We start from the raw sequence: 23,438 nt of genomic DNA, 5'->3' as shown, positions 1-23,438 counted from the left end.
CTGAACTACGAGGATGCCAAGGGCAGCAAGCCAAGTGGGTTTGCACAGGTCGGAACCCAGTATGGGTATCCGAAGAAATCTGGGTTCAAGAAGAAGTGGACTAGTAAAGGGAGTGGTTCGCAGCGGAGTGGTCAAGCCAAGCAGGCGAGACCGGCTGAAACTCCTAAACCAAGTACCACCTTTGGAGTGAAGAGAAAAGTAACTCCAATGGCAGCCCGGGCTTGGTCTAAGTCTCCCTTGAACCCGGAACAAAGGGAAAAAGCGAGGAGAGAAGGCTTATGCTTTGGTTGCCTTCAACCTCATCAGTGGAGAGATTGTCCACGTAACAAAGATCGTCGGATGGCTGAGATGGTGATCTCAGAGTGCGACGTGGAGATGCAGGGGAGTCCCAGAGCGGAAGAGATGCAGATTCAGCTAGCGGGATCTTCTCAGAGGTTAGTACCTTGTTTGTTATGTGTGTCTGTTACTAAGTTAGTGACGAGTGCACCTGATAACATCCTATCTAAGCCCGCAGCAACGGGGTATACGGCCTTTAATGATACGGAGTTAATTAAAATGAAAGGGCAAGTAGCCAGTCATGATGTCATTGTGTTGTTTGACTCAGCGTCAACTCACAATGTGATTAACTCCAAGCTCGTGAAGAGGCTGAAATTAAAGACAAGTCCATCTGACTATGCGTATACAGTCAGGATGGCAGATGGAAGTTCAACTGAAGTATGGGACCAAAGAGTTACCCAGTTGGAGCTTCGGATTCAGGACTATGTTGAGAAGCTTGATTTTGAAATGACCAAGCTTGCTCATGCGGATATAGCCCTGGGAATGGCGTGGCATTCTAGCAAGAATCCAGCCATTGATTGGAAAAAGCACGTATATCAATTCAAGATGAATGATGTGCTTTATGTCTTGCGAGGTGAAAAAGATATACCTCAGGGACCGTTGGTTTCCGTGATGGAAATCAGAAAGGCTCAAGTAGAGTTTTTATACCTTTGCACAGCATCGGTAGAGTCGGTGGATGAGTCTTCGGCTAGCACTGATGTTACGCAAAGTGGTGAGATGGCCAAGCTGGCTAATCTTATAACAGAGGAGTTCTCTGAATGTTTTAGGGATGAACTACCTTATGGGTTACCTCCAGAGCGGAAAGTTCAGCATAAGATTGAACTGATCCCGGGGGCAGAACCTGTAAATAGACCTCCCTATAGAATGAGTTTTACTGAAGAAGCGGAGGTGCGTAGGCAACTGGAAGAATACCTCAAGTTGGGGCAGATTCAACCAAGTTTCTCACCTTTTGCTTCGCCAGTGATATTGAAGAGGAAAAAGGATGATACGTTTCGTCTCTGTATAGATTACAGAGCATTAAATAATATCACTGTTAAGCACAGGTATCCGATGGCTCGGATTGATGATTTGCTAGATGCATTACATGGAGCCGTGATTTTCAGCAAGATAGACCTTAAGTGCGGCTATCATCAGATCCGGATTAGAGCCGAGGATGTGCATAAAACCGCTTTTAGAAGCAGGTTTGGTCATTATGAGTTTTTGGTAATGCCTTTCGGACTTACCAATGCTCCAGCGACCTTCGTCATGCTTATGAACGATTTACTACGTCCGTATATCGGAAAGTTCGTAGTACATTTTATTGACGATATCTTGATATTCAGTAAAAGTGTTACTGAGCATCGTGAACACTTAAGGATAGTGTTCAGTACTTTGAGGAAAGCCAGTCTTTATGTAAATAAAAAGAAAACTATACTGTGTATGGTTAGGCTTGAGTATTTAGGGTTCATAATTACTCCACAGGGGGTAGAGATGGATCCGAAGAAAGTGGTTGCGATACTAACTTGGCCAATCCCTCAGAGTCTGACCGCGCTGCGATCATTCTTGGGATTTGTCCAGTTTTATAGAAGGCATATCAAAGGATATTCCGGAATAGTATCGCCATTGACTGATCTGACCTCAGATAAGGTACCTTTTATTTGGGGACAGAATCAACAAGAAAGTTTTAACACCATAAAATAAGCTGTGGTCTCAGGACCGGTGTTAAAAATAGTTGATCCCCAGAAACCGTTGTTCCTAGAAACCGATGCAAGTGGCATTGCAGTAGGAGCAGTCCTCCTTCAAGAGGGAAGGCCAGTAGCCTTCGAAAGCAAGAAGCTTTCTCCCTCTCAAAGGAATTGGCCAACTCATGAATTGGAGTTGTATGCTGTTATCCATGCTTTGAAAACATGGAGACATTATCTGTATGGTTCAGAGTTTTATGTGGATGTGGATCATGATACTCTGAAACATTTTTGTAAACAGCCTGACTTGAGGGGCCGCCAAGCTAGGTGGGCAGAGCTCATGCAGGAGTTTAATCTAACGATTCGGTACCGAAGAGGAAAAGACAATAAGGTAGCTGATGCGTTGTCTCGCATTATGCACAACCTGAGTTTCACGGTATTAGAGAGTGCTCTAATGACCGAGATAAAAGAAACTCAGAAGGTGGACGAGTTTGTCCAGAGCTTATGGCTTAAGGCTCATGTGTTAAAACCCGGGGAAAGTGAAAAGGATGACCTGGCATCCAGAAAAGGCCAAACTTATGCAAGATATACCATAAGGGATGGTATGCTAGTTAGAAATGGCAAGGTTGTAGTACCTGGTCAGAATGATCTCAGGCAGAGAGTCATTCGACAATGCCATGATAGCCCGTGTGCGGGACATCCAGGAGTCGAGAAGACATATGATCTCGTGAAGCGAGATTTCTTTTGGCCAAAGATGAAAAAGCATATTCATGAATATGTGACACGGTGTTTCTCGTGTCAGGTAAGTAAGGCCGAGCGGGTGAAGCCACCCGGACTTTTACAGCCCTTGGAAATACCACTAAGTAAGTGGGAGAGCATTTCCATGGACTTTATTGTAGGGTTACCTGCAACACAAGGAGGGTATAATTCTATCCTTGTGGTGGTTGATCGTCTAACCAAGATGGCTCACTTCATTCCGACTAGAGAGTCTATTAGTGCCCCGCAAGTAGCGGAGTTGTTTATTAGACATATATTTCGTCTGCATGGATTGCCTAGATCCATAGTGTCAGACAGAGATGTCAGGTTTACCGGTCACTTTTGGACAGCGGTATTCGAGACACTAAGGACTGAGTTGGGAATGAGTAGTGGGGATCATCCTGAGACGGATGGTCAGACGGAGAGAGTCAACCAGATTTTAGAGGATATGCTGAGAGCATATGTGTCATTGAGGCAACATACATGGGACAAGTGGTTGCCATTGTTGGAGTTTGCCTACAATGATCGAAAACATTCATCTACTGGGTTCAGTCCGTTTGAACTGAACTATGGTTATAGGCCAGCCAATCCGACTATAGTTGGAGTACCTCAGAAAGTGCCTAGTGCCGCGAACTTTGTAGTTCAGATGCGGGAGATGCTAGCACTTGCGAGAGCTAACATCCGCCAGGCTATGGATAGAGCCAAGGTGTATGCGGATGAAAATCGGTCTATAAGAGTATTTGAAGAAGGAGAAAAAGTTTTTCTCAGAATTCCTTCGCACTCGAAGTCGTTGACTTCAGGAGAGTGTGCTAAGTTATCACCTCGATACTGTGGGCCGTGGTTAATTCTAAAGAGAATAGGCAGTGTAGCCTATAAATTAGAATTGCCACAGGGGTGTAAGGTGCACCCGGTTTTTCATGTTTCACGTTTAAAGAAATTTTTACATACTGGTGACTCACTAATCGAAGGTGTGGTTTTGTTTCAGGAGATAGAGGATATTGCAAGGCGCAAATCAACAAGAATCCTGGACCGAGGAACAATGCAAATACGAAATCGGAAGATACCCACGGTGTTGGTTGCATGGCATGGTCAGCCTCTATCCGAAGCTACCTGGGAATCCGTATATCAGTTGCGGAGAGTGTTCCCAGACTTTATCATCGAGGACGCTGATGTCTGAAGAGGGAAGGAATGTTACGCTCTAGCCGAGGTAGCATGACCTCGGAAGAATCAGTCGACATTTCCCTTATAGGATCTATTTTTATAATATATGTGTTTGCGCTTTATGTAAATGATCGGGAGGGATTAATGTCAAGGTCCTAGGTGAGGGCTGATAGCACCAGACTAGATAGATCTGAGACCAAGGGCCTAGTGCAAAGATTGTGCCTAGGGGCAAGGAATTAAATGCATCCCAAGAGAGGGGTGAAATGTTGCATTAGGAAGGCCCTATATGGATGACATGTGGCATCTAGATCTATCTAGGGATTTGGGGTCTGTCAAGGCTTGTGAGAGAATGGAAGAATTGTGGATTTATGTGATTTTGAAAAAGCTCTTTCTCTCTCGCTGGGAAGCCTTGGTAGAATTGGCTGGGTGGATAATCATGGTGCTACTCCCGTGATCAGTAAGTAGAAGCTAGGATAGAGAAATCAGGTTACACCTTGCTCGCCATTTGGGAGTGTGGGACTCCAGGTTCTAGAGCTACTGCCAAACGACGGCAGCCTTTCTGCAAGGCTTGGTCTGCAGGTATATTCTACGTCATTATTGCGAGATGTATTCGCTGGTTGTATAAGCCGCCACTCTGGCTATCAGCCCCCATTCCAAAGATTCCTAGGCAATGAGCTGGGTTCTTTGGAAACAAGTTGGTTTTCCGACAACCAAATGCTTCTTTTTACCATGATCAGCACCTTACGGATTGCTAATTTATGGTTGAATTCTCAAATTTAATAGACGGGGGGAGAGGGAGGCGGGGGGGGGGGGACGGAAGAGAGGGCTACAGAGGGGTCTACACAGGGTAGTGGGAGATCGACAGGAGTAAAGAGGAAGTGATACAAGAGCCCTAATGAAGCAGGACAGCTCAAAGGGAAAGAAGGGTTGGGGGAGAGAGGGAATGGCATGCTCAGGAAGCAAAGAAGATTGAAACCATATTTACAGATAATTCAATATGCACACAGATAATGACATGGCAGGTCTGCAATTAAAATGCATAACAATTGGGAAAAAAAAGGATCATCATCAACAAGACAGGAAAGCCCATGAATATGCTTAGATAAGCAATGCACTATTGTACTGCGAAATGATTAAACAAAGTTCATAGATGAGGCTCTTGGCCAGTTTGTTCTAGCATGTTTTCAGCTGCAAAACAAACAGTTACAGCTTCACCTTGCAAATTAAGAGTATCCTTCTTAAGCTTATCTTTTCCAGCCTTCTGTTTCGCCTCAAAAGTTTCACACAGTACTCATTGCAAATTAATTGGCTGCATGATAAAGCGCAACTAAATAGAACAAACTTGTCTTCACTGTGCATAGACATGTATGGTAATATTCTAGCTTTATATACTTGTACGATTGCATACCATTGCATGGCTGAATTCATTTTGAGATACACTAACAGTGAGTAGCTCAGAAACCTCATCCAAAAAGAATGGAATGATGGTTACAATCTGAATATTGAAAAACAAACACGTCTTATTAAGATCATAAAGAGGAGAGCTCCACAAAGTCTCTTATGCATTGTACCTTGTCACCAAAATTGTTACAAGGATCAGCCCCTTTCTCATTGTAGGCTCTATTGCACTTGTGCAAACCAGATGTGCTCTTGGACCTATGATACACCGCAAAGCATATAACGCTGCCTGGAGATCCTTTCTTCCCTTTGGCTCTGCACTTGCAATTGTACATGCTACAAGCCCTTTGACTCCCTGTTGATTCAACCCACAAAATTTTCAACCTTTTTATTATCTGGTATGAAGATAATTTATTATTACACTATTCATTATGCTCAAACACCTTTGAATCCACCAAGAGTTATAGGACTCTGAGGAAACTAATCTGTTACCCAAATCAATTAAGGATTTCAAACGTTTTCAAATATATGATAATCCAAGAATAATATGTTTTTCAAATTGAATGCCAAACTATATTCTTGAAAGCATTTTGAATATAGCAAACATCCAAATCACCCATAGTAAACTAGATTTAGACCGTGTCCATGGCAACAACAATAGGTTGAGCAAAATACAATTGAAAGCAAAAGAATAGCATTTAGACAAAAAACTTGGCAGATGCCAAAAGAGCAGACATTGATTTCTGTCCTACTGCTCAACAGTAAGGTTCCAAGAGCAGCTTGCACTGTTTTATCATTTGCTGTACTTTTGTTGCAACTTGCAGAGAAAATTTTGTGTTTAACCATCCTTCAAAAAACATATCCACGAGCATGCCACAGTCATGTAAAAGCAAAATGAGTAGCCCAGCTTCAACCTTGTGATAGGCATCCACAAAGCTGGAAAACATAAATTATTCATCCAAGCTAAAATTTCTTGTGAAATTTTAATCTCTTCAAAACAAAAGCAAAAGTAAGAAGCATGGTGGCTTTCCGTGCAATAAAATGATAGTCTGTGTTCAGAATGTTAAGGCCTCCATGTATTTTGGGAGAATAAACAAGCTCAAATTTGAGGAGGCGGAGAGCTTTTTTGAGTTAACGTGTTCTCCAAAGGTACTCCATTGCTTGTGACATGAGAGCATCTAAGGTATTCTTGTTCCATGCTCAAGTGGCAAGTGGAACTGTATGAGTTGCATCACCCAATGGGTTTCCTCCTTTAAGGAGTTGTAATTCCTAGATAAATATAAAAGGGGTTCAGCAATATCTGTAGACTACAACCTAGATGAAAAATTTATAAGGTTAAAACATTAGTATGCGCTACTATAAAAGAAACTGATATCTACATGAATCAAAGGACAAAGTTATAATGTAAACTTAAACCAACCATCGGTTTTAAGCCCATGTTACTCACACACAAGCTAAAAACATTTTGTGAGAGACATGATTTGTAGGTCAATCTTAGGAAACCAAGGTTATGATCTTGAACACATCCTAGGCAACAACACAGCCTTTGACATGGCACCGGTGGAGATTGTTGCATCCTATACCTACCTGTGGAGTCCACTTCTCAAGTCGAAATCTTCATGATGAGACCAGATATGCACGCCAATTCGACCAGAGGATATGTCGCAGTTGCCAAAATTAAGCGACGGTGTTTCCAGTCACACTTTCAAGATCCTGGACTAAGTCGATTCTCTTCGAATCCCTTGTTCGTTCAGCTGGTATATATGGTAGTTGCTGAAAGAAGGGATACATAAAAACAATGCGCATGACATCATCATGATCTGTCTACAAAAACCCATCAGAGTCAACAAGCTGGGATACACACTTTCTATCATGTCTTGGGCCGAAAGTAGAGAAAAAGTGTTTATTGACTCTTCCTCCCATATAGATCTAGAAGGATTCTTGTGCATGAAAGAGGGAAAAAGTGTTTATTGACTCTTCCTCCCATCTAGATCTAGAAGGATTCTTGTGCATGAAAGGCATAGTTTGCTCTCTAATCTAGCAAAGTCTGCATATGAACCCTTGCTGCAGCAAGGTGCTTCTGAATCCAATCATCTGAAGTGCTGCTAACTGTCAACGAAGGCCCCTCTCCTGCCTGAGAATCTCATATCTCCTTGTGTTAGTAATAGTATGATCAAAATCAGTAACACCAGAAAGGGCTGCTGCAACATGTGAAGGGGATGACACTCCATCCTACAAATGAGAAACCAAAATCTGCAGAACATCCTTTTTGAGGCACTCATCCATATACAATACATATGGGATTCGGATACTCGTAGAGCGGCACCTCTCATGAGGCTCAAAAATCCTAAGAACCACCGGAAAGTGATCCGAAGTGGTAACCCCTAGTGCAATGCATATTAGAACCTCCTTTGTCAAGTGCCCAATCATCAACATAAAGTCTATCCGTGCATGATTGGGCACTTGCAACCTCTTGTTTGACCAAGAGAACTAGAGCGAATGTGGCAGGGTGTGAAATCTGTCCAAGCGTCTCTGATATTGTATTGAAAGAGAAAGGCATCCCAAGCTACTCTCTCCAGAGAGTGAATGCCAACTTCCCTCCCCCCCTTTTTGTCAGAAGGCAACTCCATGCTGAAGTCACCTCTGATAATCCAAGACTCTACAATGGGGCCCAAGAGAGAAGTTTCTTCTAGAAAAGGACACAGTCCCCTCTATTGTTCGGGGCATAGAGGTCTCTATCTATCTATCTATACACACACACACTTTTTTTTTTGGGGGGGGGGGGGGCATTTTTTATGCTTTATAGTACAAGGAAGCTTCCCTGAATGGGGAGCTTGATCAACATCATGTTAGCACAAGATATTGATATATGACAAGTATAAATTGTAGTCTATATAATAAGTTCGCAGAAAATCAAAGAAAGATTGCTACAAAGAGCATCGAAAAAATCACACACACACGCGCGTGCGTGCGCACACACTAATCAACTAAATAATCTATTGTGCTCTAGAGGGCAGAATGATACCATGTCCAACCACAAGGGGAAGAAAGAAGTCTGAAACTGAAATGTATGTTGCCCCCCGCCGGTACCCAAAGCAGGAGACCCAAAAGTATGACCTGAACGTACTTTATCTGACTTTGAGCAATCTCCGGCATTTAGTTTGTGTTCCTAAAGAAAAAGTATATCAATGGTACCACCAAGAACACTTGGATGAAGCTGATTGCGGACCGGCTACCTACGGCAGGGATGAGGCACACCACCGAGGCCCTAAATGTTCCAACTAAGAATCCTCATTGGGTGGGAGGACATAGGGACACCTTACCCGACCTAGTTGTTGCGGGAACAATCCCTTTGGCATGGTAGGCCTCTTGGCATATGCATGAGCGAGGGTAGGGTAGTCCTTAGGGGAAAGAGCCCTAGGACACGACCGGTCGACAGGGAAGCCGATAATTGCGTCTTGAAAGATGGAGGGCACATAATCCTCATCATCATAATCCGCCAAGCCAAAAAAAGAGTTACTGTGAAACATGCATGGCGCCTCAGTGCGTAAAATCCCTACACTTGAAGAATGCAGATAGGCAACAATGTCCTCCTTCACACAAGCAATGAAAAGAGTCTGGATAATGGATGAGGAAGAGGGCTGCTCGGATGTAGGGCTAGGACCTGGAAGAATAATTGCAAGCATTGGTCTTATCCAAGACAAGATCCGGTATAGCGCAAGTGCCCGGAGATCTCAGGAGAATCTAGTGCCTCACTAGGGGCGCCCGTATCCAAGGCTGGAATTAGTGCAACATGGGCCGTAGCCTGAGCAATTGGATCAGGGGTGCTAGAAGGTCCAATAGGAGTGGGGTCCAAAGAAGAGGAGGGCCCCACTTGATCTGCAAATGGGGGAGAAGTGACTCTCACTCTAATTGGAACCCATTGAGAGCTAGTAGGTACATGACGTGCAGTTGGTACTTGGTGCCGAATTTGGCAAGGAGCCGTTGTACACATGGGGCAAGCCTCGAAATCTAATGTGGAGACACGTTGTCTGCCTATTCTCCTCTACAGGTTTGAAACCAAGAGAGAAGGGCTTGAAGATCTTCTTGGAACTGTGCGGTAAGGGGCTAGAATTGAGCACAATGCTCACAACTCCATGGGTGTCAAAAGCCACCTGAAAGAATCTCATCCCAATAATCAAATGTCGGTGAGGTGCCAGGCGAGGTCCTCAGATAAGACCACAAGCATCTAGACCCTAGCTTGTGATTTGGAAGGGTGGGACAAAGAGTGTGGTAGAGCTCTCAAGCTACAAATCCTTTTGTAACTACAACAGCTCGTCTTTTGAGAAAATACATGTTCTTGCCACTAGTGGAAGTGGACGAGGATTGTTTGGATGGGTTGCCATTCGTCAATCAAAGGTGAAAGGATGATTCAAACCGATGAAGATCCGTCCGTTCTTTGAAGAGGAAAGAAAGAAAGAAAGTTTATTAAAGTCTTCGAGAAGACCAAAAAATCTACGAGACTTAAAGAAACTGATATAATGAGCTGAGGGGTGGAGCTAGCGGGAATCAACACCCATGATGAATACAAAGAAAACCCGTAATCCTGATCATAGTGGCGTCGAGTGGCATAAAACTTGTGATAGAGCGCTGGCGACTACCAACACGTGTAGTCCGATGTGGTCTCCTGGCTATAGCCTTGCAGCGAACAAGTGCCACCGTCACTCTTGTGGGTTGTGCCTCCTGTCTGATGACCATAAAAAGGAAGGTCCTTAATGTGATCTATGCCTTAGTACGTTGATGAGTCTACGGTGTCTCTGGCTCTGACTTGGGTCCTCGCGGCCGCTACCTTTGTGGTCCTGCTAGTCGGAGCTGTCTAGTTGAAAAAACTCAGTGATCATGCTTTCAGTGGAGTCTCGATGTGTGTGCTGATCTCCCCTATGTGCCCTAAGCAACCGTTCCCTATGTTGGACGGCCTCATGGATGAAGGCCACCAAGCGTCTTCGGTCTGGGTAGGATAGGAAACTAAGTGGGGATCCAAAACCATCTCTAAAAAGGTGGTAGCGACCTTTGATCTTGTAGTGCACAGGGCATCTCAAAGCGAAATGCTCCTTTGACTTGATCTCCCTTTAATCGCACAAGGTGCAAATGTGACCTAGCCCGGCTGGCCCGAGATGATGAGGGTGCAGGCGCCCCCCTACCATGTTGGTGGTGGCCAATTGGGCTGTGCGCCTGCCCTTGGCAGCCCCCTAGCTTGGCTAAGCCAAACTGGGCTGCCATTGCAGCCTTGGCCTTATCTAAGGCCCCAAGACGAGACCTCTACCATCGACTCCCCCCCCCCCCCCCCCTTCTTCTTCCACCTCTGCTGCGATGTTGGAGGAGGCATCCACCTGCAACAAACCAAAGAAAAGCAGCAAGAACAAAACAGCGCTTTCAAATTCAAAATTTTGGAAATTTTGAATCCACAAAAAGAGCGGGAAAGACCTTGAGGTGAGCATTCAGAATTTCAGATTTCAGCACAATACTCAAGAAGGGATAATGCAGAGCCAAGTGTTCAATATGAATTGTTCAACTGACAGGAAAACAAGGGGAGAAAAAAGAAAGGAAGTATAGTGCCATTTGGGAAAGTGCACAGAAGATAAGTGGGGAGCATGTCAAAACATGCATAAATACCATGAGAGACATCTCCAAAATGCATGATGGTGATATTGAAAACTTACAGAAGATGCTTGGGGGCAGCAAAGAGGGAGATATTGACGCCATCAAAAAGGAAATGCGTGTTTCTTTGGAAGAAGAATTGAATAAATGGAGATCAGAAATGCAAATACAAATGGGGATCCAAATTGGTAAGATGCGAGAGGAAATGACCCGCTTGTTTGATGCCAAAACCAGCCACCACACATTGATGATCAATGAGCTAGAAACACAGATTGCCAAGCTCAAGGATGGAGAATGAACTATTGAAAGCCCGCACTCCACTTGAAGGAGAGATCCAACCACCTCTTAACGAGGAGCTGAATATGCCAAAAACAGAAAATGAAAAGCTAAAGAAAGAGATGGCCGCCCTATATATGACAAACCAAGGGAAACATGAGTTTTCTAAACAAATAGACAGAGGAAATGCTGAGATGAAAGATGGAAGGAAGTGGTTAGTAAGGGCCAAGCAGCCCCACCAAAGAAAGATTTTATCTCCGATGCCTTGGAGGAAGAGAAGAGAAGAAATAGTAAAGCACTAAATGTTCTCGTTAGAGGCCTCACAGTTAGGAACACTACAATGGCGGATGCTGAAGCTTTAATCACTAAGATGGGGGCCAATCTTACCTTCAAGGCCGCTTGAAGGAGGGTAGGAAATGATGATGCACCAAGAAGACCTATGGTTGTGAGATTTCGGACAATAGCATACCGGTCTACCTTCATGAGTAAGAGGTCAGCTTTGAAGGGGACTAGAACCTATTTGGATGATGATCTCACGCTCTTACAACAAAGAGCACAGAAGAGAGGGGATGATCCGAGTGATGGCTGCGAGGCAAGAAGGAAAATTGGCTGTATACCGAGATGGCAGAGTCATCATTTGAGAAAGGGCAGAAAGAGGTGGAGGAGACACAAATAGTGCATGATGGTGTCGGGCCTTTGAGACAGAGACACACAGCAGATTGAATATGGCTGTTTGGAACTGTAATGGCACCCTCTGGTCCGATCCAGGTGGCTTTTCAAAGACATATTCAGATACAGAAATTATCTTCTACAACGAGATACATGAGAGCCCAGAGAGAGGGCTGCCCACAGTGACACGATATACCTCAGAATCAGCTCATAGGAGAGGAGAGAGTTAAGGAGAGACAGTGGGGTAAGAGACTTTGGAGGCGTGGCTGTCCTGTTCAAAACACCCTTGAGACCACTCAAATCTGTAGTATGGACTCTGGAGAGAGGAGCATGCACGTCATATGTGGATACGAGTTAGCTGCCCGACCAATCTTCATTGCGGTATGTTACTTCCCCCCAGACACATCATCAGGATGCCCATGAGGTCACCATAGAGGGACACAACCCATTTGAGACGATAAATGATGGCATCGTAGAGTTCTCCAGATAAGGAGACACCCTCCTTCTGGGAGACTTCAATCCAAGGACATGAGATAGACAATTGGGCCTACAAGACTTTGCTTACGAGAGAGACCCCCACATGGTTCCGGAGCTAGATGCAAACAGAGCTTGGGATCCTGAGACATTCTGCAGATATCTTACATGTGACAACATACAGGCGATTTTTACTTGAGTTGGGAGCAGTCCATGATCTCATCATCTGCAATGGCCTTCAAAGTTGGGAGCAGTCCATGATCTCATCATCTACGATGGCCTTCAAAGATGGCCATCATCTGGGGGGTTCACTTGTTTTCCACATGGTGGTGGGAGAAGCATAGTGGACTACCTATTGGGCCCATTGGCTCTTGCTTCACGGATACATGACCTCACAGTACCCCCTCCCCCACTCAGAGTTTACCACTCATATCTAGCTTTCTGCATCTCTGCTACTATGCCAATCACAGAAAGCAATCTTGTCACGCCTGCTTGCACCCAGATCCACTTTGATCGTGCCCTTGACCCCATATATGTGAGTCACTTAGCACGGATCCGAGATGGAAAGATGCATCAAAACCTTGGTTTGATGAGGAGTGTAGAGAGGTGCGAGCCCACCTCACACAGGAGCAAGCCCTGGGTCAATTGACGTCATCTGAGGCACAATGTATCTTCCAACGGTTGACACGCCGCAAGACATGGGCCTTTCTCACACATAGGATGGATGAGATCATGAGATATTTTTGAGGAGAAGACCTGACCACTGGATAGGGGCTTCTTTCGGAGGGGAAGCCACCCATTTCCATCAGTGATCCGGGATTGTGGCACACTTATGCATGCTCCATGTATGATGTTCTGATGCAGGCACCACCGAACATGTCCTCTATGCCCAGGCCCACTACCTGTCACTTATTCACCACACACAATGTGCGGGCTGCACTCCGCCGGCTACATAACAGAAAAGAACAGGATCATGAGGGCCTATGGACATAGCATTTCATAGACTTTCGGAAGGCCCTCGACACGGTCCCACGATCCTGCATGATCATGAGACTACAGGAGATGTAGGTTCTAGAGACACTAATTTGGGCCATGATAAGCCTATATGAGTCAGTCAGAGGTAGAATTTGTGCCTTGGGTGGTCTTTTGGATTGTGTCGAGAGCACGATCGGGGTGAAGTAGGGCTGCCCCCTCTCACCGACTCTCTTCAGACTTTACATGGATGAGATCACATCCTTCATAGACCATAGACCGCCTAGGAGACGAGAGATCTCTACTGGCTCACCTCATGATACATATATTACTATACATTGATGACATCATCCTTATATCATTCTCAACGGAAGGACTGAAGCGACATCTGGAGGCCCTAGAGGTGTTATGCAGAGAGAGACATGGTAGTCAACCTTGGGGAGATGCACCGACATAGGGAGACACTACTACGATAGGTCCGGGAGCAGCACAAGGTGGCTAGACCATAGGACATAGAGGCTGATCTGACACAGCGTCGTGTCACAAACACGCGCGAGACAGAGAGTGTCCATAGCACATTCTATTGAGGTCCAACCTATCACAACTTTCCTCAAGGGGGATCGATAGAGACGAGGGGTAACTCTGGACATAGCCCTAGAGAGTTCAAAGATCGAGGAAATTGCACCCCAGCGCGAGACAGCTTGACCATGCAAATACGATATATTTTCACAGCTCACCAAAGAGCCATCACTGTACCGGGCTTTGGTTTTTGAGTCCTACCTCCGTGACTGATTTGATTCAGTTTGTACTTGATTGATTATGATCATTATGATTTTACTAGTATGGATTCGTACTCAACAAGGGCCCTAGCACGCCCTTTGCTCCAGGCCACTGACACTTGAACGAGTCTATATTTTTGTGTGCACTTTGTCCCATAGTCCTGCGAGGCCTCCCGCGGATGTTCATACATCTTTATTTCTTTCTTTTCTTTCTAGATATGCTCCGCTCGACCACTCTCGATACGGAGGCAATGTGATTGTTAGAATATGAAGCCAAGTTGAGTCAGTTTGGTGTGTTCTAGTGTCTAGTGTGTCCTATGGATGCCACGTGTCACATTGGGAGATATCCCATATGCATAGTTGTTCATATGTGTGTGTGTGCTCTTATATAAGAGTTGTACTTGTCTAGTGTCAAATCAATCAAGTATCAAGCTACAAGCTCTTTGGTCTACATGTGGGTACTTTCATTTTGGTTCATTGCTCTAGTCATTTCATTTCCAATTCATTATGTATCTCTTTGAGTATCACTTCCTCTCTCCCTAGCCTACTCTCTCTCTCTCTCCCTTTCCACCATGTGCCTTCATGTGGTATCAGAGCCTCCCTTCCTACCTTCCCCTTCTTCTTCTACCTAGAGGATGAGAGAAGCCTGCAAATGGAAGCTCCTCTCTACTCCATGATTTAGCTCTCTTCCACTCCTTAGCCTCACCTTTGGAGCTCTGATCTACCTCGCCATCAACTACCCCTTCTTCAGCCCGAAATGCCTCGCCATCCGCCGCCTTAGTAGCCTCGCCTCTAGCTGCTCCATCGATCTACAAACAGGCCATACAGCCTGCTGTAAGCAGGTCATACAGCCTGTACAGTCCGTACAAACTGTTTCCGTGCAGTCCCGTGCCGCACTTGCCTGCCTGTCCGCCTTGGAACTGCTACCCTCGGTACTGCTGCTCACGCTCTTGCCCTCGGGATACATGCCAAACTTCAACATAAAGCTCGTGAAGAAATCAATGGAAAGCATGATAACATGGAAGTTGTGTCACATTATAATCTCCGCCAATCTTCTAAAGCCGTGCAAATGTTTACGAGGTACAAGATTTGGTTGACTTCAAGTTCGTCCCCCAAAACACAAATGCATGTGCTTCTATGCACAAAAAACTTTCCACACCTGCCAGTCCTTAATTCCCCACCTTCACACCCTGTGTTGTGATTATTAATTGCTCTAGATAAGGATCCTCGTTCCCGAAGAAAAGAGAATCAGATATGGCACAATCACCTCATGCAAACGTTTATGTGGTACGATATTTGGTTCATTTCAAGTTCAATCTCCAAAACACAACAAGAAAAGTACTAAATGGTTCAAATTCACGTTGTTTCTTTTAAAATGTGAGTCACAGTGAAGCATATACAACTTACAGGGACCAAACCCTTTAAAAAGGGTGATTCAAAGGCAGCTCGCTGCACCGCAGACTTTACACTGTAGCTTGATCCAAAACCCACCCATGCATTTCCTGCATGTCCGAAGATCTGCAGCATTATTGCAAGTAGACAAAAGGCACCTTTAAACATACCATCAGATGCCCGCAGGCCAGGGAAGCCATGAAAGAAAAAATCTCAAATTTGGCAAACTTGAGCATAATGTTTGAGGTAAAGAAAGACATTTCAATCTTCTCATCATAAACATAAGTTATGCCATTCAAGCTTTGCACTGTAACAAAGTTATAAAATCTGACAGCCATGATGGTGTAAGTGTGTAGAAACCTACGGATAAGACCTCAGAGCTATCAATCTCTCTGAAGCCTTCCGGTGGGGCATCAATAACTTTCAATTGGTCGCCCTGGAATCACATGAACAGCAAAGATCAGAAAACTGAAACGAGCATTCCAGATCTTTCACATTATAACTTTTCCACTGAAACGTCTACATCTCTACATGATCCCATGTGCAATCCCCCTACGTTACTATCACATGCCAAAGACAAATAAAGGTCACAGCATGGTCGACCAAATATGGCCCATCAGGGCCTGTTTGACCAGTACCGATAAGGAAAGGAAAACATTCTGCCATGGATTAGCTAGTTGCAATCTGAATAATCTAAACAGAAAGCAGTTGTCACAGGACGGTATATTTTTCCACAGATGAGCTGGTTGTAAATCTCAACAATCCAAACAGAAAGCAGAGTAAATTTTCCTTGCAGAACACTATACCATTGATGTTCTACATTGATGTTTGAAAATGTGAAGGGCCATGTGCTGCCAAAGGATCAAGTGCAAAGGAAAGGCCAAAATATGATTTTAAGTCAAACTACAAGGCATTTGGCCCAAAATTCAGGTCAGCCCCTAGCACCAAGTTTGACAAATGCAAAGCAGTAGTCTTTCAAGATTAGGGCAATTTGTCTTCAAACAAACTAAAATGTATCAGGTAAACTAAAATGTGTCGCTCAGGCTGAGACTTAAGGTGAGCATTTATATACATAATCAAATATGCACGATAAAAGATCTTTCAACAGGAAAATATAACTCAAAGTGCTCCAAATACCATCACTTCTGGAACTCACACCATCTGTCTTTCTGCTTGTGAGTCTTGTACCATAGCCACAATCACCATAGACAAAGAGCACCCCCTTCTATCACCATGTTTGTCAGGGTTTCTTTTGATTATTTCTCTCCATATGTAATCTCAATTCTCCACTGCAGCAGCTGAGCCAACAAAATCGCTCATCGACATCATCTTCGCTTCCTTAGTACAGGTTCAGAACCAACCCTTATGGTTGTATTTGGTCTTTATTGGTAGCTACTCCTTTTATTGTATTTGGCCTTGATTTCTATCATGCTTGACTCTTGAAAGATGATCTTGACACTTATAAGCTTGATGAATTAAAAATATCAATATATGATTGATGACCTTTGCTCTACATTGATGTTTGAAAATGTAAAGTTCAAAGCGTTCAATATTCAAGATAATGTCTTTGGCTTTTGTAGGTACTCTGTACTTAGTGCAAGGGTAGATACAAGAGAGAAAGGAGAAAGAAAGAAAGAAAGAAAGAAAGAAATTTATTAAAGTCTTCGAAAACCGATGGCTCTAGGAGATTATGAGAAACCTGATACAACAAGCTGAAAGGGTGGAGCTACTAAAACAAGCATTATCACCCATGCTAGATGCTAAATGCTACATAGTCATAAAATCATCAACATCATCGTTGTCGTCATCATCATCATCATCATATCACATCAAATCCAATGCCAAGTCTGGTCTGATACAGAAGATACTAGAGGCCCCTAGAAGGGAGGTCATGATAGACCCAGTGGCTGGTGGGGCTGGTGGTATAAGGTCAGAGATAGAACGCTGGCAGTTATCTATGGATGCGGTTTGGCGTGAGCATGATCTATGCAGCCGCCCTTTTTCGAGTGTGCTGTCTTGCGGGCTCTAGATCTCTATCTTGCCGGTCATGTAATGTGTGCCTACCATTTTACACTTACAAAATGAGAGAGAGAGAGAGAGAAAGAAAGAAAGATGTATTAACATCTGCAGGAAGCCTCGCGGGCCTATGAGACAAAGTGCAAAACCAAAAGGTAACTCATAAAAGCCACTAAGGGCTTAAAGCAAAGGGCTCACTAAGGCCCTTGCTGAAAGTTAAAATACTAAGCTAGTGAACAAAATAGTAGAGTAGCAAAATATCAAAAGAGTATCAGGTGCTCAAAGCTAACGCTCCAAGTACATCCCAGGTTCCATTTAACCAACCAACCTAGTGGCACTCTGATGAGATGTGAGGAGCTCTCCAATTTTTGTCTGTCGAGCTGTCTCTTGATGCAGTGGAGGGCGTGGTCTCCTCGATCTCTGGATCCAGTGGGCTACATCAAGGGTGCCGCCTCATCTCTGGCGGTCACCTCTGAGGAGGGCTGCAATAGACCGAACCTTGATCGTGCGTGCTCGTCCCTCCCCGTGTCGCACGTGGAGTGCGTGTCTCTCGTTTGGCAACATTGTGGCAGAGACTCCCACTGCTAATCCATGATGTTCTCAGTTCATCAAGCTCCTCTCCCTCAACCTCACCGATAGCTCACCCAAATGCATAGAAATCTGAACAAGTGTCTGTGCTCTGTCGATCTCGGTGACCTGTGGCATAAATCCTTGCTGCAATCTGATATGTCACATCAATATATCTCTCTATCATCGCATCTCAATTAAATAGAGGCCAACACAACTTGATCGAGAAAATGGATCAGCTGTATAAGTGGACCAAAGCCATGCCTCTCTTGAAAGAGGCAATGATATCGCCCTCGGATCTCATAGTAGATTGGGCAGACACATAGAAAATGCTCCTCTCTCTCGATCTCCTCCATCTAGCATAGTGTGCAGATCCTCTACTCTCTAGGTATGCCTGCAACTCTCCCTTCCTTGATCCTCAACAAATGTGACGAGACTCGCAATTGACTAATGGCGATCCTCAATGCATGTGAGACTCTCCTATCCTCGAGGCACTAAAGTCTGATGATGTGTGACCGTGCTTCGAGACCCTCAAGAAGTGATCATGGTAGAATTGGATCTTAGTGGGGTACTCCTCTATCCCCAAGCCCTATATGTATGGGGCTGGAGGAGGTCCAACCATATGATACGGTTGATCTCATCTCGTGGGATCATCTTGGGTGGTGCATCCATACTTTATAGAAAGGGGGGAAGTCTGTCCATCTGAATGCCGTGACTACCAAACCATGTGGATACCTGTGCGTACCATGCTGTATCAAAACTGCTCTCTGCTAATCGCTTGGAAGACTCCAATGCTAGCCTCGGTAATCTCCACTGGAGTAAGGCCCAGACTCTGTGGAGGAAAGTCACTGCCTAAAAGATGGCATCAACCTAGAGAGGGGTCATGGTGAACTCTGCTTGTATAATCTGATGGGGGACTGAGGGCTTGCTCTGAATCATCCTGGATCCCAGAAGGGTACGTCATACATGGTAGTCGGTCTCACCAGAGAGAAAGAAAGAAAGAAAGAAAGTTTATTAAAGTCTTCGGAAGACCGATGGGTCTATGAGACTGTGAAATCCTGGTACAAATGAGCTGTGAGGGTGGAGCTACTAAACGAGCATCCACACCAATGCAGAATGCAAAAAATGTGCTAGCCTGTGTGCTAGATCAAGTGCTTTGTTGCGATATTCTAAAATTTCCTTTATGTAGTTGCCTAGCTCTTTGGCTGGCCACTCCAGTAGGGATTTCAGGTTGCTTCTATTGCCCCCATAACATTCTTTGATTTGCACATATGATCGACATGTTAGGAGTACATGCTGCTCATTTTCTACTTCTCCAGCGGGGCAGATTTTACATACTCTTTCCTCTCTTGGTACCCTGGGTCTTGCCCATCTTCCCCTCTCCACCTTGAGATCATGTGAGCTGGTTCTGTTTTGCAGATTAAATGTATTTTAAATATTGATATGTCTTCCCCGCGGTATTTCTGCAATTCCATAGCTGTCCATCGGATTGGTTTCCTGCTTATAAAACTGCATTTTTGCCCCACGTTCTTGCCATAGCTTCTGTAGCATTCTTTGCGTCACTAACTCCTTGATTTCACATGCATCTTCGAGGATATCAGCAGCGGTTATACCCCATAATTCCATCCATTTCAGCCCCTCTTTGTGCCATCCAGCGATTCGCGTAGCTTCCATTGCTTTGTGTGGTATCCTATTGGCATCCATCTTTCCAACTTCGTTGAGGTATGCCATGAATTGGCACAATTCCTCTCCTTCGAGAGGTATCATACCTGTCTCAGCCAACAAGATGGGGTACGGTGTTTGTGCTTTCACCCCTAACTCCCCTATGAGAAATCGTTTATGCAAAGTATCTATTCGGTTCCAGTAGGCCCTAGAGAGCCCTGGTGCCCAGGCTGGACACCTGTAAAGGACCACTATTTTTACGAGCATGGTATACAAAAACTTTCTTATTTCCCAGTTCCATAAGTGTGCCTTTCTACACTTGTTTTGGAAGCTATATAAAGCTTTCAAACCTCCCAAGATTCTTCTTTCCACACATGCATTCCACTTGTAAGTGTCTGCAAATTCCAGCCCCAAATATTTGTATGTAGTGACACTGTCCAAAGGCTCCCCCTCAAAAGTGAAATCAACCTGTTTATTCCGAGTGTCCCAATCACCATCACTTTTGCCTCAAATATGTTGACTTGCATTCCTGAGTGTTTGCAGAATTTTCCCAGTGTATCCAAATGTGTTTGCATCTCTTTCTTGCTTTTTGCGAAGAAGACTCCATCATCTGCGTAAATAAGCAATAAGAGGGCATAGCCTGCAATTTGGACATCTTCGCCACTGTGTGAATCATCCACTCTTCCAATTCATCGATGAACAGACCAAAGAGAGTTGGTGAGAGGGGGCAGCCTTGCTTGACTCCTATGCCACTGCTTATGATGACTTGTCCTTCAAAGCATGAGCCATCTACAAGTGTTTGCACTAATTCAGCTAATACTCTCTCATATAACCTGTATAAGGCTTCTCTGATCTCCTGAGGGACTTCAAGCTTTTCCAGTCTTTCCCATAGCTTTTTGCGTGGAACTGTGTCAAATGCTTTCTTAAAGTCTACAAAGCAACAGTAAACTACTTCTTTCTTATTCTTGACCCCCTCCGTTGCAGCTTGTATGGCAACCAAGTGGTCTATTGTCGAATGTTTAGGACGAAACCCTGCCTGGGATGGTGCCCTATCTCCTTGCTCTTCCGCCCATTTGCTGAGTTTTTGCTCAATTATTGTGCCATATAACTTGGCCATTAGGCTACTCACCATGATGGTGCGGTCATTTTTTGCCACCTTGCTGTCCACCATGATTGGTAGTACGATCCTGCTAAGCTGCCATTCCTTGGGAAAGCCTTCTTCTAAGGCTTGATTCATGAGTGTAGTGAGCATTTTCTGTCTTCTCACCCTCCCATTTCAGCATTTCAGCCACTAGCCCCTGTGTGTTTGGAGCCTTTCCGTTTGTGAGCTTTTTCAAACCCTTTCCCACATCTTCCTCTGTTATGACATCATTTACAGCTTTGATGGAAAAGTTATTATTGACCCTCTCTTCTCCCTCTCTCTCATAGAGGCCTTTGATGAAATCTATCATGTCTTCCCATGATGCTTTCCTCTCTTGGGGTATGCTGCCATGTAGCTTTTGGAAAAACTTTCTAGGATTTTACTTAAGCTCATCAAAGCTCTCAATTTGTTTGCTCTTGAGAAACTCTCTTTTTTTTGTTTCTTACCAACTTTCTGTAGGCTCTAGCTTTGTCCTCCTTCTCGGTTGTGTCTACTGTTGTCCATGCTTTTTTTGCTACTCTGCATTCCCGATCATACCAGTGGTTGCAGGGCATGCCTTTGCTCCTCCCCTTGCTTTTTATAAAGCATTCATGAGCTGTTTTCTGCAGTAGGTCTGTCATGCATTCACTCATTTCTTGGCATGTGGAAGGCGTATGACAGCGTGCTATTTCTTCTTCTGGCTTCTGTTCATATATGTGTGCCTTTTTATAATCCAATCTCAGCCTGGGTTGCGCAGGAATTTCCATTTTTTAAACTATATGCTTTGTCCCTACGATGCCCATAGATATTGCTCTGTGATTAGAATCAATAGACTCCTCTTCAATCTTGAAGTGCTCAAGTATGTGTCTTTCATGCGGGTTCATGATCACAATCAACTACGCTCGACCCTTGAGGAGTTTTGCATGTGTATCCCTCCGTTTCTTTGAAGTACAGGGTGCTATTGCAAATTTGCATTCCAAAGCATCCGCATAGGGCGAGGAGTTGCCTTCCCATTTGGGTGATTTCCCCATCATCTCTAGATGTCCTTTTCCAGCCTTTTCTTTTTGCATTGTCCTCTTCCATTTCCTCCATCCAAATGGGATCTTTCCCTTCCATTGTAACGATCCCTTGTAATGATCCCGTCCTTGCGTTAAAGTCTGGTCTTTGCAGTATTGTGGTGGAGGGGGGATCGGTCTACTCCTTACGTGTTGGGCCTCACACTCTTTGCTCTGAACGGAGGTGTTGGAGAATCATAGCCAAAGAGTGTGTGTGTGTGATGTGTTGTACTAGAGATCTAGTAGTGGTTTGATGTGTGAGTGCCATGTGTCATCTCGAGAGTTATCCCATATGCACTTGGTGCTAGTATGTGTGGGTGTAGACTATAAAGGCTTGTACTTCACTTGTCTCATTGATGATGATGAATGAATGAAAGCCTTTCATGGTGTCTACATCATTTCCTCTCTCCCTAGCCTCTCCCTCTCTCTCTCTCTCTCTCGCGTAAAAATGCAAGCCATGGGGACAGAATTACCACAGCTGAGGGACATGCAAGGGACACCGGAAGGGACGAATAAGGCAATGGAAGAGCTGAAACCTGAGAATGAGAAGCTCAAGAAGGAGATGGCAGCCTTACAAACTACCATACAAGGGAAGCATACTGAGTTCACACAACAAATCACTAAAGGGAATGCAAATATGCTAGAATGGAAGAATGTGGTTAAGAAGGGTGTAGCAGCCCCCAAGAAAGAGATCATCTGTGAAGCTCTGGAGGAAGAGAAAAGAAGGAACAGCAAGGCTTCAAATATCTTAGTCTGAGCTTAACAATTGGAGACACCCCCATGTCAGATGCCAAGATTTTGTTTACCAAAATGGGAATCAACCTCACATGCGAGACAGCATGGAGGGTTGGTAAGGTTGAGGCCCCAACAAGACTCCTTGTAATGAAACTCCAAACAACTGTGGACAGGTCTACCCTCATAAGCCTGAGGGCAACCTTGAAGGGGACCCGAATATACTTGGATGATGACCTCACGCTGCTGCAGTAGAAACATCGGAGAGAGGCAATGGTTCGAGTTATGGCAGCAAGACACGTAGGTAAATGGGCTGCCTACAAGGATGGAAAAGTGATTATCAGAGAGAGAGCAGATATGGGAGAAAGGGAAGGAAGAGAAGAAGGAGAAATAGACAGCACATGACGCTGCCAGACCCAGGAGAAGAGAGCACAAGGAGGTTTGAAAATCGCAGTTTGGAACTGCAATGGCAACCTCTGGTCTGACCCAGGACGTTTCCTAGAGACATACACTAACATGGATATTGTTTTCTATATCGAGACACAGGAGAGTCCAAAGAGAGGGCTGCCCAACGTGACAGGATACACATGGGAGTCTGCCCAAAGGAGGAAACTGAGGAGGGGTAGTGGAGTACGAGGCTCTTGGGGTGTGGCTGTCCTCTTCAAATCAGCTCTCAAGCCATTCCTTTCAGTGGTTAGGAAAGAGGAACATGCACGGCACATGTGGATTAGAGTTCAGCTACCAAAAGCATGACTGATCTTCATTGCAGTGTGCT

General features: G+C 44.6%; 1 protein-coding gene across 3 annotated transcripts in view; it reads right to left on the bottom strand.

The window, feature by feature from the left end:
• LOC147881325 (protein ACCUMULATION AND REPLICATION OF CHLOROPLASTS 3, chloroplastic-like) overlaps window positions 1-23,438 on the bottom strand; it is a 177,545-nt gene that overhangs the window by 13,334 nt on the left and 140,773 nt on the right. For all 3 annotated transcript variants that reach the window (XM_087370128.1, XM_087370129.1, XM_087370130.1), the window contains exons 7-9: window positions 15,876-15,947; window positions 15,527-15,637; window positions 5,486-5,667 (exon numbers count right to left, since the gene is read on the bottom strand). In XM_087370128.1, the coding sequence (XP_087226254.1) occupies window positions 5,486-5,667; window positions 15,527-15,637; window positions 15,876-15,947 (365 nt within the window). The remainder of the gene's footprint in view (window positions 1-5,485; window positions 5,668-15,526; window positions 15,638-15,875; window positions 15,948-23,438) is intronic.

Source organism: Dipteris shenzhenensis, chromosome 31 (genome assembly GCF_047967505.1).
Source record: "Dipteris shenzhenensis isolate YYH24624 ecotype China chromosome 31, Dip_SZ_1.0, whole genome shotgun sequence".
Classification (NCBI taxonomy): Eukaryota; Viridiplantae; Streptophyta; class Polypodiopsida; order Gleicheniales; family Dipteridaceae; genus Dipteris; species Dipteris shenzhenensis.
This window is presented reverse-complemented; position numbering and strand designations above follow the sequence as displayed.